Source organism: Lepeophtheirus salmonis, chromosome 12 (genome assembly GCF_016086655.4).
Source record: "Lepeophtheirus salmonis chromosome 12, UVic_Lsal_1.4, whole genome shotgun sequence".
Classification (NCBI taxonomy): domain Eukaryota; kingdom Metazoa; phylum Arthropoda; class Copepoda; order Siphonostomatoida; family Caligidae; genus Lepeophtheirus; species Lepeophtheirus salmonis.
Genome location: NC_052142.2, coordinates 9,928,012 through 9,946,441, shown reverse-complemented (window position 1 = coordinate 9,946,441; position 18,430 = coordinate 9,928,012). Strand labels below are relative to the sequence as shown.

The window sequence follows — 18,430 nt, the reverse complement described above, 5'->3', positions numbered from 1 at the left end:
AGTGGTCCGATATGAATGAACGGAATTTGATAAAATACGTCATATCTTAAAAATCTTTAAATATCTTAGAGAAATTTCCTCTTAAAATATATTCAGAAACATTTCTAGAAAACGTCACAGCCGGGCATTCGGTTTCAAACAATATTACAGCATCCTCAAGACTACACTTCGCCATTATTCTTTCAAGACCCTATCCAATTTTATTATTTATCGAGCAATTATAATTTTGAGATTCTCTATCATCCTGCCTGGTAATTTTAAATTTTTATTGTGTTAATTCTAACATGTACCTTCCAAATATTTAGTTCATAGCTACATAGTTTCCTTTGGAGTTAGATTGAATGAGTGATTATGGAAGGGTATTTCTTATCATTAAAATTACCCCTCAAAAGCGTGAGAAGTGATGAACTGATTGATAAGTAAGTTGTATGCGATTAAATAATTAATGGGGCATACTGCTTATGACTTTTGAACAAGTTTCCACAAGAGCCGATATCAGGGAATCCAAGTGATTTAAGGTATGTGAGGACCGCTGAGACTCTCTTGGGAGAAGCAATGGATTTCGTATTGTAGGGTAAGAGTGACAAATTCATATTATGAAAACATCACAACTGTTCGAGTACAGGTAAAACATGAGGTTCCGTTAGGTCAATATCGCCAACTCTTTTCGTTCTAGTTATAACTATTGCATATATTTCAGACGAATTATTTTCTAACCCCTTTTGAAGTACATCACTTTACTATCGCTCATGCCTCTAATACGTAATGGTAGTCCCAATTCCGTGCTAAAATAGTATTCGAATGTAGGATATCTTGTCTTGTCATGAAAGAAAGGAGCAGTTTCCAAATAAGCTTAACCGGATTTTTCATTAGTTCCATAATATTTAAAAAGTTCAATCGTTATATCCATTTTTTTTAAAGGAAAAAGATTAAATAAGCTTAAGCTGCATTTCATCTATAATCCGTGTACACACAATTTATTTTATTTTATTTACATTTAATATTTTTCAAACTTCATCAACACTTTCTGGTTAAAATGAAGAGGTTCTGTGATTTAGAATTTATCTCCTTTGAGGTAGAGAAAATGCCACATTAGTAATTTTTGTGCTTTCAAATTTTAATCTATCACGGTATTTTCACTACTACAATCAATAAATTTATTAAATCACACAGCCTTTCTTTTTTGACAGCCATATTTGTTGAAATTTGAAGATAATAAAAAGAAAAGTTTGGAAATATATTGTATATAAGCGTATTAGTTGTACAATGTACACACATGATAGATGTGATAACTATGTATGTGAATATAGGCTAATTTGAGGTGAGTGTAAAAACCCCAGCATAAATATATGGTGGCTTTGAGAGACGACATATCTGATACAGAGATCACTATAAACTATAGTGTTCCTTGCATGCTGATACGTTGGAATTTTCAAAATAGATAGGAATAATTATCAAGATCATTCATACTTGCTCTTAACAAAATATAATTTTTTTAAATTTAGACTATCCTCAATCAAAATGTCAATTTCTTCATCTATCAGAACTCAACGTTGAATTGAGTTCCATATCCAATAATTAATTTCTGAGTATGACTACCACCTATAATACCACATAACAAATTTTAGTCAAATCTGTTTTCTCGTGGAAGGACCCATATATATATTAATAATTTCTTCGGATTCGGAAGTCCGAAGATACTAATAGTTACTAGATAATATCTTACATTTTTAATTCTTATGTTAATTTGAATAAAACTTATGTAATAAGTCATCTACTATCTTCCTGAGCATATCACCTTTCTTGTTTTAAACCTGCATTTTTGAGTCAAAGATACTTGTCATGTTTTCGTTTAGAGTTCGTGATATTTCATATTCAGCCATTGATTTTAAATTGATAAAATTATAAATCAATTATATATATATATATTATCTAAATAGTAAATTCACCCATAATAATTAATAGTTGGGTACACAAGAAAAATACAGAAGGCCATATCCTTTTTTTCTCATTTTAATTTTACTTTTTGAAAGTTGAGATAGCGAGTGAACAAAAAGCTCGTCTGGAATATTGAGAGGTCTTATGAGTAAGACGATCTGTATCTTACATACATTAATAAATACATAGAGGTTAGAAGATGCGGGGTTGAGCAAATATACTAATTGGGACAAAAACTATTTGGGAAAAAAGTATTTTTTGTTTTTTTACATTAAGTGGTTAATAACATAATTTTTATAACAATCGGTAATTCCAACAGCAAAAATTATATTCAACTCTGTTCGACTGTGAGGGTGTAATAAAAAGTTAACAAATCCATTTTTTCCTTTATTTGACGTTTAAATTACCTATAATTAGTGATGGACATATCGTTGTGAGTAAGGGGAGTACGGAAGGGAGACATATGGTACTAAGAATTAAAGTATATTTAAAAAATCAGATATTATTATGTTATGGTTTTGGAAGATATAATATGTTGTGTTTCTTTTTTATAAATAAGAATTTTCTATATTTCCAATAACACGACAGGTTAGTTACTATAGACATAGTTTGAATTTTCAATATTAGGAATACTTTATTTACTTTGTGAAACATGTGAAAAAACTTCCATATTTCTAGGTTATAAATTTATTTATGTACAGATCTCTGCTATTTTTTCGATTATTTGAAGGAACATAACTTGATTCAATTTAGAATTTATATGAATTTGCATTCCTATTGTACTTAAAATCTTGGGAACTGTTTTTTCCAATTTGAAAAAAATATACAAATACACTTTCTGATTTTACCTTATTATAGCTATGAACTTGCACGTTGATAAGTAAAAATTTATAATACAAAGAAGTAATTAATAAGAGTAATCATATTTTGCTCTTACCAAAATATACTTAAGCAATTTTACTGGGTGAAAAAAGATTTTCTTATTTTTTTATGTTGTAAATTTACACAATATCTCCAATTCTCAAGCAAGTTCAAAATTTGAAAGCCCTCTATCGTAATCTGGCATCATCTAATCAGACAAAGAATCCAACCGCACAGCGTTCGTAATTTGGAGGACATCTCAAGGATTTTACAGTTTTTTCAGCTAAATCAGATGAACATACTTTCATAAACATAGTTTTCATGCTTGGCAGAATATTGAGGTTTAAACTTGTTCCGGGCGTAAATTACTTCCTGGCATGAGCTTTGTTCATATTTATAGAGATAAAAACATTTTTCCCATAATCTTTAAATTCAGGAAAAGTTTAGAGAGTTTGACATGGCTGAACCAAGTCTCAAATGAAGAACGGACCTATTGATTTGACTTAGAGATGTATAGGCTTGATATTGGTATTATATTAGGTATTATTCACATAGAACATATTATTTCTTCACATTGCTTCACTCATTTTTGAATTTGATTTTGACAGAGAAAAATAAGTGGCTTGATGAGTCATAAACAGTTCATAACCATAAAATATATTACAAACAAAAGAAACACTGGAACCACAGAGTAAATCAAATGGTAAATTAGATATATGGATGGATTTCTTTATGTTGTACATCCCTCATTAAGGGTGGGATGTGTGGACTTTTAGGATCTCCCAGTGTTAAGACAAAGAAAGAGACGTAAATGTATTATCATTCTTCACAATAAATCTATGAATTCGATTTACCAAATGGTAACCAGCCACATAAATTAGGAGAGTGGAGTAGAGTTGACCATCCAGATTTGACTATATATTTGAAAATAGATTGATCTTTTCGTATATAAAGATGAATGAAGGGGAAGATTGAAAATATGATCAATAAGGAAGTAATTATTTCAGAGTAGGTATATATTTCAAATTATTATAAAGCGATATATATGTAATACTACGAAGATGTGAAGTCAATATGATACATTGAAATCGTTAGGAATATTAAGATAATTTGTTTGTTTACTGCTACAGTCCCAAACCAAAAGTTAGAAATAGAAAGTCGCACAAAAGACAATGGATAAACATATTTTTTATATATAAGTTGGGATATTTTTTAATAACATAAATAATGAGACTGCTCATTACTATGAATGATGAATAAGTGTCTTGTATTTTCTCATTTTTCAGTGTTAAAAAATAAATAAACTTGATCTTACAGATATTCGTTTATGGTGGACTATATGAAAGTCCTGAATTAGTTATTTAACAAAGTATATGATTACTATCTCGGAATTTAGACTTTAAGAAAATTTAGCAATATCAGTTTTTAATACTACGAATAATATAAAAAGTGTAATTCGAGGTTTTTTTTTGTGTGTTTTGATTTTTCCTGCATTTTTCTACGTTTTTAAAATTTTGCCATGAAGATGATGAATCTTCTATATATTTCCAAAATTTCTATACATTCAACAATATCACATTCGGTTTGATTTGACAACACTGTAACTTATAATTAAGACCTTTGTTTTTTCTCTTTTTATTTTCGGTCCTGCCATTTTACGAGAGACCTTACTTATTCTTAAACTGAGTTCTATATTCTCATTAATTTTTCCAGTGATAAGCTTGGCTAAAAAATATAATTATAGTTTGTATAAAATTGGGATGTAATTTTTGGCCGTCTAAATCTTTCCGAAGGAAGTTGTATCTATTGAACTTTTCTATTAAAGGAATAATGTCTAATTAAATAAGCATGCTAAAATTATGTTTCCTTGTCGAGCTACCCTTCCACAGCATATTGACCTGGATATATGTTTATAATTGCAAAAAAAATCCATGGTCTCTTTCACACATACATGGCTAACACATACCTTCGGATATAGTATGTATTTTTGGAGGTCTGACATAGAGTTGTGCGCGTCTAAAACTGAACATTACTTTAAATTTTACGCCATGCCCATATTCATGATTTTATTGAGCTGAAACTGATTTATACTTCGAGGCAAGGATCTTGACTAGTTATAAACAAAACTCCAGTAAAATCTAAATAGCAACAGTGAAACAACAGCCGATAATATGGAGAGACGTCGAGTCGCAATTTTGGAACTTTCCACGCGTGGCAAACTCCCACTGAAATTGCCAAGGTTCTGAACTGCAGCCGCACCATTGTTTACAGCGTGGTAGCCAAAGGGACTCCTGAGGTGACCACGAGATCTAAGCCAAGACCTCGAAGGTCGGACGAAAAAGTTCCTGCCGTTAAAAAGTCCGTCGAGGCCAAGAGAGGCAAGGTCACCGTCCTCTCCAGAAAGTTCAACGTCAGCAGAAGGACCATGGACCAGCTAGTTAAGAAATATCTTGGCCTTAAGGTCTACAAGAGAACACCTCGTCAAGCGCTCAAGCCTGTAGACAAGGAAAAACGCTTCGCAAGGTCGAAGATTCTTCTCAACAAGCTTAAGAAAAAGCCAACCGATGTCGTCGTTTTGTTCAGTGATGAGACACTCTTTAGCCTAGGCGAGATGGTAGGCCAATGACACCGGATTTTATCTGGTGGAGTCTCTCGGTGCCAGGGATGATGATGTAGGTAAGGAACGGCACTTTGCCAACCTCGAGGTCTTGGTTGTACTTGCGTCCGACGGTCAGAAATGGGATCTCATTTTCTTCGAGGACCAGGAGAGGCTTAACTCCGAGACGTACTGCCAATACTTGAAGGACAAAGTGCTCCCTTTGGCAAGGGCTACTTACGGGGACAGGTGGTGTTTGCAGCAGGACGGTGCCAGCTGCCACACTAGCACTCTACCCAAGAGTTCCTTCAGATCGAGACTCCAGCCTTCTTCGATCGGTATTCTTGGCCACCTCTCTCCCCTGATTGTTCGCCGCTTGCTGTTGGAAGTACAATACAAGTCCAATGACCAGCCGAAGTTATCCCTCAAACATGCCTGAGCCAACCTCGACCAAAGCTTCATCGCCAAGTCATGCAGCAAGTTCCGGTCCAGGCTGGAGTTGGTAGTGGAAAACATGGGCGGCCATATTGAATAGAGAGTGTTATTCAATCTCTCACAAAAAGATCCTTCATACTGATAGAGATACAACTTTTAAGTTTTATCTCCAAAGCTTTGAAAGATTATGCAACCCAAAAAGGCATAGCCATTCTACACCATATAATCCAACCTGTAACGATCAAATAGAACAATATAATGAAATTATATGAAAGTCCATTCAGTTGCTCCTGAGATCGAGGGATTTAAAAATAAGTCAGTGGGAATATGTTAACCATGATGCTTTTCATCCTATAAGGAATCGTCTATGAACAGCTGCTAATGAAACTTCGCATGAACTGGATATCCCCCCACACTATGGTTAATGAAGTCCAGACCAGTTATTATGAAAATAAAATCAAAGTTAAGTAAATACGTGTATATTCGACTGCAGAATGGAAAATAATCTTTTGTTTTTTTCTTAATATATAACTATATTAAGATAGAAAATAAATATAAGAATTATCTAAAATATTCTGGTGAAGATGCATTTGATGAAATATAATTTAACATTATAGTTTAAAATTTATTCACCAGATAGGGGCTTACAAGCATAAGTAATCATAAGCTAATTTAAAAACATTTGCATCTAAACAATAAAATATTAACTGAATAAAAATCAATGAAATAAAACAATAGGACATGCATCAAGCTCTATCATGGAAATTAGATTTTCTTTCGCAATTTCCTAAAATGATGATATCTTATAATATGAGAGGCCCACTTTCAAGCACCTATCAATCATCTTAAGAACCTTTAATTCTTACAGCCCGGTCTTGCAACCGTCGAAATTAAAATTGGACGAATATCTTGAGAACCTATAGTTATATTCTTTGAACGGTAACCCTTAACATTTAAAAAAAAAAAAAATTATAGGCATAATTGCATAAACATTATTTTCCTATAGACTCCCATGTTTAAAATAATAAATGATCTTCAATATGTAACTAAGGGCATTCCAAAACAAAAAAAAATTGTCTTATGGTGTTTAATAATTTACCACAATCTTTACATGGAGTGCTGAAAAACATAATTCCTGTGACTATTTGAAATTAATCTGTGAATTTTCTTCCATCAGCTATTAACAAAGTTGATGACATAATCCTATGCATTCAATTACTAGATAAAAGTAATTCCCTAATCCATCTATCATTCCTTGGCAATGCAGAGTATTCATTTGAATTAGAAAAATTTATTTTCAATTGTCACGGAAAGGGCACATTGTGTAGTTTTGCATATCTTTTGAGAGGAAAAATAAACTTCCAGTTAAAAAAAAATAATCCTGGAGTAACCGAAATATCATGTATTTTTTATTGATTTTTTTGTGAGTGCCTCCAATTCCAAAGACCTGTCTTTAGAATGTTTCATCAGTTCTTTAAAAAAAGTTTATTTCTTAGATACTGACGAATAATATCAATGTCGTTCTATAATCGTAAGTGGGAGTCGCTTTCCAAAGAACCCTTCGTTTAGCAGCAAGTGAAGGTAAAAAGTCTTCGATATATCCATTCATAAGATCTGTTCCAAGAATAATATATTCATAGAACGGACTTGATGTTAAAACATATATCCTCTCTATGTTTTGATTTTTCATTATATTAACCACAATTTTCAAGTAAACTTTTGTGATTATGTCTGCTAATATTTAGTTCTATTGAAAGAGATTCACCAACAAAAAAATTTCCTCCAACATAGCAGCCTCCCCCCAATATTGGTAAAGAGATAACCTTATACAAAACATTAGGATTAAAGAAAGTGTTGTAAAGGTTTTTACTTTCTTTAATATTAAAATTGCGCCAGTTTAAGGTAAAATGATTAACTTTCGTTTTTAGTTTCAGCCAATTTTGATTCTTCTTTATAATTGAGCCTTGCAAGTCGCTTCTATTATTACGGTAACATAACTTTCATAAAGATCTATAAGATGATGTTTAATATCTCCAAAACTCACATCGAATACTATTTTTATTTTTTTTGTCATGGGGTTCTTAGCTCTTGGCAGGGGTGAAGGCCAACGATGCTAGCAACTTTTACTCAAGTTAATCGATATACCTTCTTTTATTTCGCTTGCAGTGCCCTGGCCTGTTTAAAAAAGGTGTTTTTTTTTCTGTTTTTTCACCGACCTCAAAATATGAGTGTGGTAAAGGGAATCGAAAGCTTATCAACAGTCTATTGCAATAATAGCTCCAAACGCTTGGATAAGAGACAAGTATTTGGAGCTATTATAGCTTTCGATTCCCTTTTCCTTTAATTATTGTTTTTGGCATATATCCTTTCTTTTCCATAAACTTTTATAAAGATATGGAATGATTTATTCCCTGCATGTCGTAAATATATTTCGTCCTATCCCATCTAAAGTGTTCCTTATGTATTCTGTTAATATCTCGTTATAGAATATAGAAGTTCTTTTCCTTTTACTTTTAGGGAAATTACTTCTGATCCTAGGAATTAACTTCTGGAAGGTTCTACAAAATGCTTCTGCAATGTAATCTTGATCTTCTAAATTTTTACCCACTCATCTTTCTATTTATTACTGAGGCTGAGTAATTATTTTTGTCGGTAATGTTTTTAATCCTTCGAAGGGGATTAATTTAATTTCCTTTTTTAGCCCTCGCTTTTATCTATGGCGTTATATTTTATTAAAAAGTAAAACTATGCTCAAGGTGCGTTTCAAATTATCTTTAAAATGATTAAAAACTTTTTTTTTTACTAATGCATCCTCTGACAGTGATATGTATTAGGCGTATGTTTTGATTGGTTAGTTTTGATTTTATTTATGCATTTTTCATGATCAATCAACCACAAAAGTAGTTTCCTGGACTTTAAGAAGTTTCGATATTAAAACTCACCACCACTATTTTGTGATCTGACAATGGTTCAGAACGATATAATGTATACTTAGTATTTTTATAGATCTGTTTTGTTGCACGTGATAAATCAATTATTTTCCATGAAACGCAATCCCAGTGGCTAAAATATCCTCTTAAGTCAATCAAATTTAATTGATAGAAAAGTTGCTTTGGATTTTTATTTATTCCGATATGAGCTGCTGAAACTATGGAGGTCAACGTTAAGGTCTCCTAGGAGTAAGATTGGTAAATTATCACCTTTGGAATTGTTAATAATGACCTGCAAGAATGATTGAATCTTTAGGTTTATATCATAAGTTTTAATTAATTCAAATTAAGTATTTTCAGTGCATATTAAAATTTTGTGCCAGTCACTCATACTGGAGTAAGATTTGCTCCGTGTGGGATCACCAAGAGATTTAGAAACTGATAACATATTGTGTACTTCAAGTCTACAATAGGCCTGTTTTTATTAGCTTTAGATGGCAAGTTCTTCTTCAGAGCTTGTAGATAGTTCTTGCCAACTGTATTTCCCTCTGAAGACATACTCATATTTTCACTTGTAATTCTACCAGTGTTATTATTTCAGTCTATGAACCTCGAATTACATATTTTATATTAGAATGGGCCACCCAGAGAGGGCCTTCCCGGTAATGATACTGCGAAAACTTTTTAAAAAAAACTACCGTCTGTCTTCTGGTATCTACTGGATATTCTTTAATACAATCACAAATGCTCTAGTTTCCCGTGAAATTAAATTTCAAAACAAGATGAACAAAAGATAGAGATGATAGTAAATAACACCAAAATTTTATTTATTGTAAGCAATTAGCTCTATTGAAAAGACCATACAATATTCAACTCTTAGTTCTGAAAAAAAAAACCAGAGAAAAACGATAGCGGTAATGAATTAGACAGTAACACTAAAAATTCATGTCGAGGTCTGGAATTTAAATTTAGGAAAATAATTGGACAATAGAGAAAACATTTCTCTTTTCAACAATTTTTCAAACGTAATCTAGGAAAAATTAGTCTTCCGGACGTTTCTTTAGAGAAATTAGACAGCCTGATAACTTCCAAAAAGATGCCTAAGAAGTAAAATAGAGAGAATGTGATTATATCCTCTAACTGTCTCTATCTGTTATATATATTTATTGGTAATATTGAGTTTATATTAATTATGTCTATTTGTATGTAAATATGTATAGGTGAATATCTATCTAATAAAGCTCTTTAAGGGTATATTACACACTATTTTCACAACTTTCTGTCCTTCACAAGTTGAGTGATTGTGACATTGTTTGTCCGATAAAGGAATACAGTATTTATCGAGACTCGCTAGTGGTATTTGACATCAAATATGGGTATCAGAACATTTGTAAAATGACAATATTCCATATATGTTGTCTCATTAGCTTGGATGACTAAAAGATTACCCTCTAATGGATCTTATATGCCTATATAAGTATTTATTTATAGATTTAATCCCAGCATTTCTTGTATAGATAGATTCCTGATGGGAGAAAAATACCCAAATTGTCTTCCGAGAATTGCTTAATAAAAGGGTTCCCTAGCTTTTTCCTATGTATTCCTGTTTATAAGAAAGTTTTGCAGAGATCCAGCCTAAAGGTACAACATCTATTTTTTTTTTTTTTACTAGGAGTTATTTTTTGAAAAATAATCAAGTTGTGCCTGAATGTGGGTTCGCTTTAGTTTTTACTATGCTTCTTGATGGAGCCATGCTGAGACATTTCACTTTTTTTCCCCCATTGAAACTGATCTTCACATTATATGCAAAAAATGATTGATAGCTTAGAAAATATTTATTCTAAATGTAGATTCACTGAATTGCTACACATGCATAGCTTTTCCTTTTTTTATTATTCTTTGGTGTATCTTTTTTGCAATAGCTCTTTTTATTTTTTGAGGAGCTTTTGACAAAACCTTTCCTTTTTCAAATATTTGAAGTATTTTTTATGATTGATTCTTCGCCAGGAATTAATGAAATCTTTTCGCCGCTCCTCGTTTCGCCTATCCAGGGAGCACTATGGTCACTGAGCATTAAAATAAAATTTAATTTGAGTAAATACACAGATTGATATAAACACAGCTAAGTATTTCTACGTAGCAGAGAAAATTCATTCACTTCATCAGATTATCGGCATGAGTAGTGATTTATTTAATTACTCCACCAAACGACTTTTTATTTGTGAATCTATCTCATGTACTCATGAGAATCTTTCTTTTGTCATACGAAAAACATCTATTCGTCTCCTTGCCTCAGTTGTCCTGTTTGTTCGGAACGAGTTCCTCGATGAGTTTTGCCTGGCTTTCATCCATATTCAAGTGGTTATGTCAAGAAGTTCAACCCTTGGTAATTGTCTCTTTAGCTACCAATGACTGGCGAACAAAAATATGAAAGAACCTACATTGTTTTGGATCAGGATAATTCAAGAGAATAATAATATATAGTCACTCATGGATTACTCCTTGACACATAGTTGCGGAAAATTACCAACATTTCTTCTGACAAAAGTCAAGATAATATTTATGAAGGATTAATTACTTCCTAGTTCCAAAATAAAAACGGTTTCAACAGTTTAATGCTCGAATCAGTGGATTTTTTTTTGTCATTTTTTAAAGCCTTGTCAAAAGTTTCTACAAAAGTAGAAGGAACTAATGAAGTAAAAATGGTCTGAAGTATAGTAGTTATTAAAAGGAGAAGATATGTTTGAAAAATGAGTGCATAAGCACCTTAGTGAGCCCACCTTTAAGATTTGCCTATGAGATCCACTTAAATTTGTCTTCCATTGATGTAAGTTTGTGAGGCATTAAATGTCTGATGGAAAAAGATAAATAGTTCCTATCATTTATTTAAAAAAATTAAGGGTATAAAATAATATTATTATTTTAACACTAAACTTGGACAAAAATCATCATTTGGACGTTGTTTAGTCACTTGGTTTTATGTTTATATTATTGATTATGTTACGGAATTTAATATCAATACAAAGTTTCCCTGGATATCTATTAGCCATCTTTTAATAAAGTTTTCAGACAAAAATAATGCAAGATATCTCAACTGACCAATACTATGGATATTAAATTAACCGTACAATCAGGGACGGAGCGCTTCCTGAAAGGATACCCCTGTTGGAAATAGGACCTGTGGGTCACAGGTATTGGCTCATCCCACCACACAGACTTCTTAGGCTTTTGATGTCAAGGTACGGACCAAAAAAATAAGAATCTGAGGAATCTGCAATTCGTTATTAAATTCATCATTAGAATGTACTAACTATATTGGTTACATATGAAGGTCAATCACATCTCAATTCAAGGTTTCAATTCATCTGCCTCAAGGGGCAGAGGACAGAGGTGGTGGAGACTGATGCCTACTGAGAAAAGGTTTGCTTGGTATATGCATAGTAAATAACTCATGCAGAAAATGTCATGCTCAGAATATCAGATGGAGATAATTGAAGAGATAGAAAGAATCTCGACTATCAGGGGAAGGAGGACCCAGTCAATGAGTTGTGGACTCATCCGTCAGGACAAAAAGAACATCCAAAATCAGCTGTAATGCTTCCATAATTATTGACTTTATATGAGGATGCTTCAGAACTACCCCTTACCTGTATTGTAAGCACTTTAGAGGTCAGAAAGTTCATCAATACTCTATGAAGATAACCAACTGACCTTGATATACACAGAGCGTTCAAAAGATAGCAAAAATGGAGACTGAAACCTCCGCCAATTACTTCTCAAACGAAAAGAGAGATGTAGGGATTAAGGTTCGAGATACCAAGAGGAGCCTAATGTCTATAAATAAATTAAAGCAGGATTTCAGCATCTTGACCAATGTCTATATATTAATAAAATTATTTCATTTCTTATTTATTTGCAGAAAACCCCTACATTCTTAATATTCAATTATATCTTATATCTTAAGTCCTATCTTAGAAATTAAATATAAATAACACTATGAAATATACTTTCAAACTAAAATTGATATACCTAAGGGTTGTTTAATTGTTTTAAAAATCTTATTTTGGGATTTTTCATGCCAAAATACGTAAAAATAGTACCCCTCATTTTTGCTATTCGAAAAAAGGAAAAGTAGGAACCGTCTTAATTCGGCATCCACGAGCAATGTATGTATTTGGCCATATTATTAAACTGTTAGATTTAAAGTGTGAATAGGAACCTTAACTTAAAGATCTAGCACTGAGTATTTTAAATATTAAAAGTAAGATTGATTATTGGTTTGCAACATAAAGACACAATAAAGAAGTTAATGAATATTGACATTGTATGGGAACAACATCAGAGGATGATTTTGTAAAGCAATATAGATATTTGAAGAAATCAAATGGGATAGAATGCGTGGATGTAGAAAATAAAAAGTTTTCTTCAATAATTAATTAAACGCAACCTGGGTTTTTTGGAGGAAACGCTAATCTTACTTAATTTTCAGAGTGGCGATTAAGTTTTGAAGATTATCATAAATTAACAGATATGGATTGATATCTGCAAAAGAAACAACTTGAAAATTTAAGGTGCGAGAAAAATTAAGATTGCCAGTTGGAATCGGGGATGTGTGAGAGTTTACTATTCCTTAGGTTTTTTTTTTAAATGATGAATTGCAAATATATTTTTGTTCGTAATATAACATGATACTGGATAAAGTAAATTTTACAAGCAATGTAAGAAAAGAGGGTTAGTTGTTTGAAAGTTTTTCAATCTATGTACAAAATGTTAGTCGACCAGATTTTATTCATAAATGTAGTAGCACTGAGTATTTTAAATATTAAAAGTAAGATTGATTATTGGTTTGCAACATAAAGACACAATAAAGAAGTTAATGGCTATAAAAAAAAGTTAGTAAGCTTCCTTACGGCCATCCTGCTCAAATACAACATGATAGAAGGATTAACAGAAAATGAAAAACATTTGAACACAAACTCAAGAGATATATAGAGATGTTTTCATTCATAGACATAATAAATCATTCAGTAAATATTTCAAATGCCTTGCAAAATTGTCTACTTCTTTAAGGGAATTATTGTCTAATAAAATTAAATTTTTATGGACAGTTAAACATCAATGTGCATTTGGAAAAGTCAGGAACTCTATGACTTTTATAGCACAAAAATCTCATTTTGTACCAGAAATACCTCTTATATCTATTATAAGTAGAAAGTACTAGATGAAATAGAACACCCGAGGCAAGGATAAATTAAAGAAAGCAACCAAATGAGATACAAATTTCAAATAAAATGGAAACTTCGAAACGAAATGGAATGTCAGATAAAGATTTATTGGAATGAGAAGTTATCAAGGATAAACAAAGTAGTACACCCATAAGGACTTTGAGATAAACTTTGAATAATTCCGAGGTAAAGGATAGAAGATTGCAAGAATGTTGAAATAAATTTAAGTCAGATATAAAAAATCAAAAACGTATTCTTATTGTAAAAAGTGGATTTGAAAGAAATGATAAAAATCTACCAGATGAACTAAATTATTTGAGTAATATTAAAAATTAATGATCTACTTACGAAGATTTGGTTACTGTTGACAAAAGAAGAATCATTATTCCTGTAGAAGCTTTGAAGAGAAGCTCTACAAAATTTACAAGTAACACATCAAGGTTTGGTCAGAACCAAGAGAGCAAGAATAACTATAAATTTACCAGGAATAGAAAAATTATTGAAGAAATGGTACGAAGTTTCAAAGAAAAACTAAAAGTTATAAGAGTTTATCGAAAATTCCCCAGAAATTGAGGAACCAAAACTTTCTATAACCTTTCAATCAATAGCAATAGATATGTTCTTTCAACAAAGGAATACCTTTTAGCATATATCGAAACGTAGTCTGGATTTCCTTCCGTACGTTGTTGTAAATATGGTGGATAAATATATAGAATTATCAAACCAATTATAGAAGAATATTTTATTGATTAAGGGGTACCAGAATAATAAGAATCAAATTAAGGTACTAGATTTGTATTGCTAGAGTTACAATAATTTATTTCAAGATAAGGAAATTGATTTGGAGATGCTCTTCATCACATAATTCAAATGAAAATGGTCATGTAGAAGATGTTCTAAAAAGACTAAAATATTTAGTGAAGACTATGGATGATGGTAGAATTAATAAAAAAATGATCAACCGTAGAATCTTGTGGATGAAAAACAAAACTAAAGAAAATGGATTGAGTCCTGGTAGGATGGCTTTCGGTATTGATATGAGATTTATACTACCAAGGATAGAGGAGATGAGATGTGGAAGAGGGGATAGAGAATAAAAGACAAATAACATAGAATTTGGAAAAAAGGAATGTAGAACGTACAGATTTGACTTCAATTGGTATTGGAACGCCTGTTATAATTGAAGTTTGTGAATCAAAGAGATAGGTTCTTAAAAGTTAAATTATAAGACAGGAAGGAAAGAGAAGATATTTGATAAAAATGAAAAAACGGATGTTTAGAGTTACTAAATTAAAAATTGAACCGTGTTGACTTTACTCAAAGGGAAAAACATAAGAACGTTAGATTCGCTATGCATTCTTAAAAATAATGTATCAAGGAAAAAATTTGATCTGTTTATGAGTTTTAATTAATTAATATGATTAAAGATTTAGATGTAAGTGAATTAAAACAAGTGTATAGATGCCTCATATTCAAAGGGATTGATAATCGAATAATTTGTAAACGTACAGACGATTGAATTTTCCTCAAGGACTACTATTGTACTCTATATTCAGGCAACCTACACAACTAATTGTATGGAAACTTCTTAATAAATATTAAAAACTAAATTGATCATATATGAATAAAAATCGACATTTTTTAAGGGCAACTCAAAAAAAATTGAAATATAAGGTTTAGCACTTGCAGAAGAAATACAGAAGATATTAGCTTCTATGTAAGATTCTTTACCTTACTCGAATTTTTGGTGGTTATTTCCATTTTTTATTAATTGTAATCAAGATATAATCAAGTAATAAATAATTCAATTTTAAATGCTGAAATATTTGTATCAATTTGTTATTTACTTTTATTTTCATCTATATAGTTTCTTTATTCCGAAAGAGGGCATAAAGTCGTTGTTATACCTTAAAAACTAGATTTTTAATAAAAAACTTTAAAGGCCAAACCTTTTGAGGTTGAAAGCTTTAATGGTTATTTTCGTATTCTAATTAAATAGCAATAATAAATGTGGTTCTGAGCCTGCTTACCAAAATGTTATAGCATGGTATAATCTGTCGTTAAAATAGCATGAGCATTCAGTAATGGGAATAAGATTTTAATTATTCAACATTAACATGTAATACTAAGTCAATTTTTGAATAAATTTGGAATATAACAATTAACAGTTTTAGTGTGGTTTCTAATGAAAAAATGATATGTGATTCCAATTTTAAATTAAGTTATTGTCTGGTGTAATACCGATTTCAATGAGCCAAGGAATATTTGAGTTCCAACGTTATTCGATTCAGAGTCTGATTACTTCAAACAAAGAAAAAGTTTTCCACTAATTTATGAGTAATGTTTTTGTTTCTCTTCTGTGTTTATTATATGATGTAATTCTATTTAATTGCCTTTTAATGATATGGCTTGAACTTGTTAGTAAAATACATAGATAGAACCAGAGTATATAGACTTAATACAATTCATTTGATTGACATTTTTTTATCTCATGGGGAGAGGTTATACTGCTGGTTGTTGTTGTTGTTTTTTTGTCCTGATGCCATGTATTTTATGATCTTTTGCAATACGAAAAAATGAATGAAATATACTTATAAAAAACAAAAACCAACAAAGTTAAAAAAAAAAAAATTGTGATTTTGTAAGATTTGACTTTTAGCAGGAATCATGAACATTTGCAAAAATCCCTTAGAAAACTTTATTCAAATAAATACAACCTTACCAAGAAAATAAAATGTTAATTTATACAGATCTATTAGTATTGAACAGTATTTTTTAAATACTGTATTGTGTATGTATATAATTGAAGTTCCTATAAACTTCCTTCCTTTGTATTTATTAACTTAATAACATCAACATTTTTTTATAATGAAATGTATTTGATCATAGGGACTTAGTCTTTGGCAGCATCCCGTCATTGTATTAAAAGATGTTCCTTTTACGGATCTTCAAGGGATAGTTGAGTTTATTTATCATGGAGAGGTATCTGTTGATCAAGATGCACTTCCTTCATTATTAAAGTCAGCTGAAATTCTTAAGGTAAAGGGCCTTACAGAAGAAGACCCACCTCCCTTTCGACCAGATGAACCATTTGAGTCGACATCTCAGAAATTGTCAAAAAATCGTCTATATATATCCAACAAACATAATCATATCAGGAAAAATGCTCACCCTATACAAATACGGCAATCTTGTCCAGAAAAGGAAGAAAATGAGGTTGATAATACTATATGCAAAGGTAAGATTGAACCAAATAAGAATGATCTGGGATATAAGTGTAATAAATCAGAAGTTATTGAAAAAGAAATTGATGATACTGAAGACGGAGATATAGATCGGTTATCCAACCCAATAAGTATTAACATTAAAAAATTATTGGTATTTTTTCCTTTCTTTTATAAATTTATAATAGATAGAAGTTCAACACCATTTGCTTATTCATCACTTGATACGGATTCATTTTCACAAATTATAAGTATGATCCTAAAAATTTTCATTTTTAATTAATTAATAATATTTTTCATTTCTTTTAAATAGACTATTCTAAAACTATTAATTCTAATTCTTTGACACAAAAAAAAACTTGCCCTCACTGTTTCCAACAACTATCTTGGCATGCACTTTCAAGACATGTTCGTGATATGCATAGAAATCAGAGCAATTATGTTTCTTGTAAATTTTGCCATAAAATGTTTCGCAACAAAAATTCTCTTGGATGTCATATGTGGAGATTTCATAAGGACTCCAAGGATAATAAAGATTCTATAAACTCTTCCTGTTTAACTGGTACAACCGTCACAAAATTAGCTTCAACTACATTTAATGTTAAGCAAGATGAATATTAATATTCGTGGGGAAATTACAAAGTCTTCTATATAAATCAATATCTGTTTTTCCTTTTGCATTTAACTGTTGATGGCTAAATCCAAGGATTCCAAAGGTTTTTCTAGTCCAAAGCTATTATTGATTTATTAAGTTTATATGTATGTGCTTTTAAAAAATTGATTAAAATTACTTTTTGTTATGTATGAGTTATTAATTATAATTTACAAAAATGATAAATATAGATGTTAACGAGCTTGTTGAATTTTTAGTCTTAGTACTTAAGTACTTTATCAAAAGAAATAATATAATTATAAAACTATGTAACATAATTTTTGTCCGTGGTCAGAAACCACCATTATTGCTATTTAAGCTATACAACACAAAACTGACCATTTGAACATCTAAAAACATCGTTATGTCCTTTAGAAGCATGTTTTTAATATATATTATTATTCAGAGCCATATTTCATCGTGAGATAACTTTATCCTCATAAATGGAAATTAAAAGGTAATAACGGATATAATAGACAAATAACAAGGTGAAATTATTTACTATTGATTTTAAACCAAAGATGGGATTTATCTTTCATTATAGAATCCAAGACTGATTTCAGTTTTTC

General features: G+C 30.9%; 1 protein-coding gene across 5 annotated transcripts in view; it reads left to right on the top strand.

Annotated features, from left to right (window-relative positions):
* Positions 1 to 18,072, top strand: part of LOC121126603 (uncharacterized) — a 50,352-nt gene extending 32,280 nt beyond the window's left edge. For 2 of the 5 annotated variants that reach the window (XM_071892019.1, XM_040721895.2), the window contains 3 exons: positions 16,875 to 17,340; positions 17,398 to 17,460; positions 17,523 to 18,072. In XM_071892019.1, coding sequence (XP_071748120.1) covers positions 16,875 to 17,340; positions 17,398 to 17,460; positions 17,523 to 17,830 — 837 coding nt within the window. In that variant the 3' untranslated portion in view covers positions 17,831 to 18,072. Of the gene's footprint in view, positions 1 to 16,874; positions 17,461 to 17,522 lie in introns of all 5 variants that reach the window. The other 3 variants (XM_040721896.2, XM_040721894.2, XM_071892018.1) reach the window with 3 other exon arrangements.
* The last annotated feature ends 358 nt before the right edge of the window (positions 18,073 to 18,430 follow it).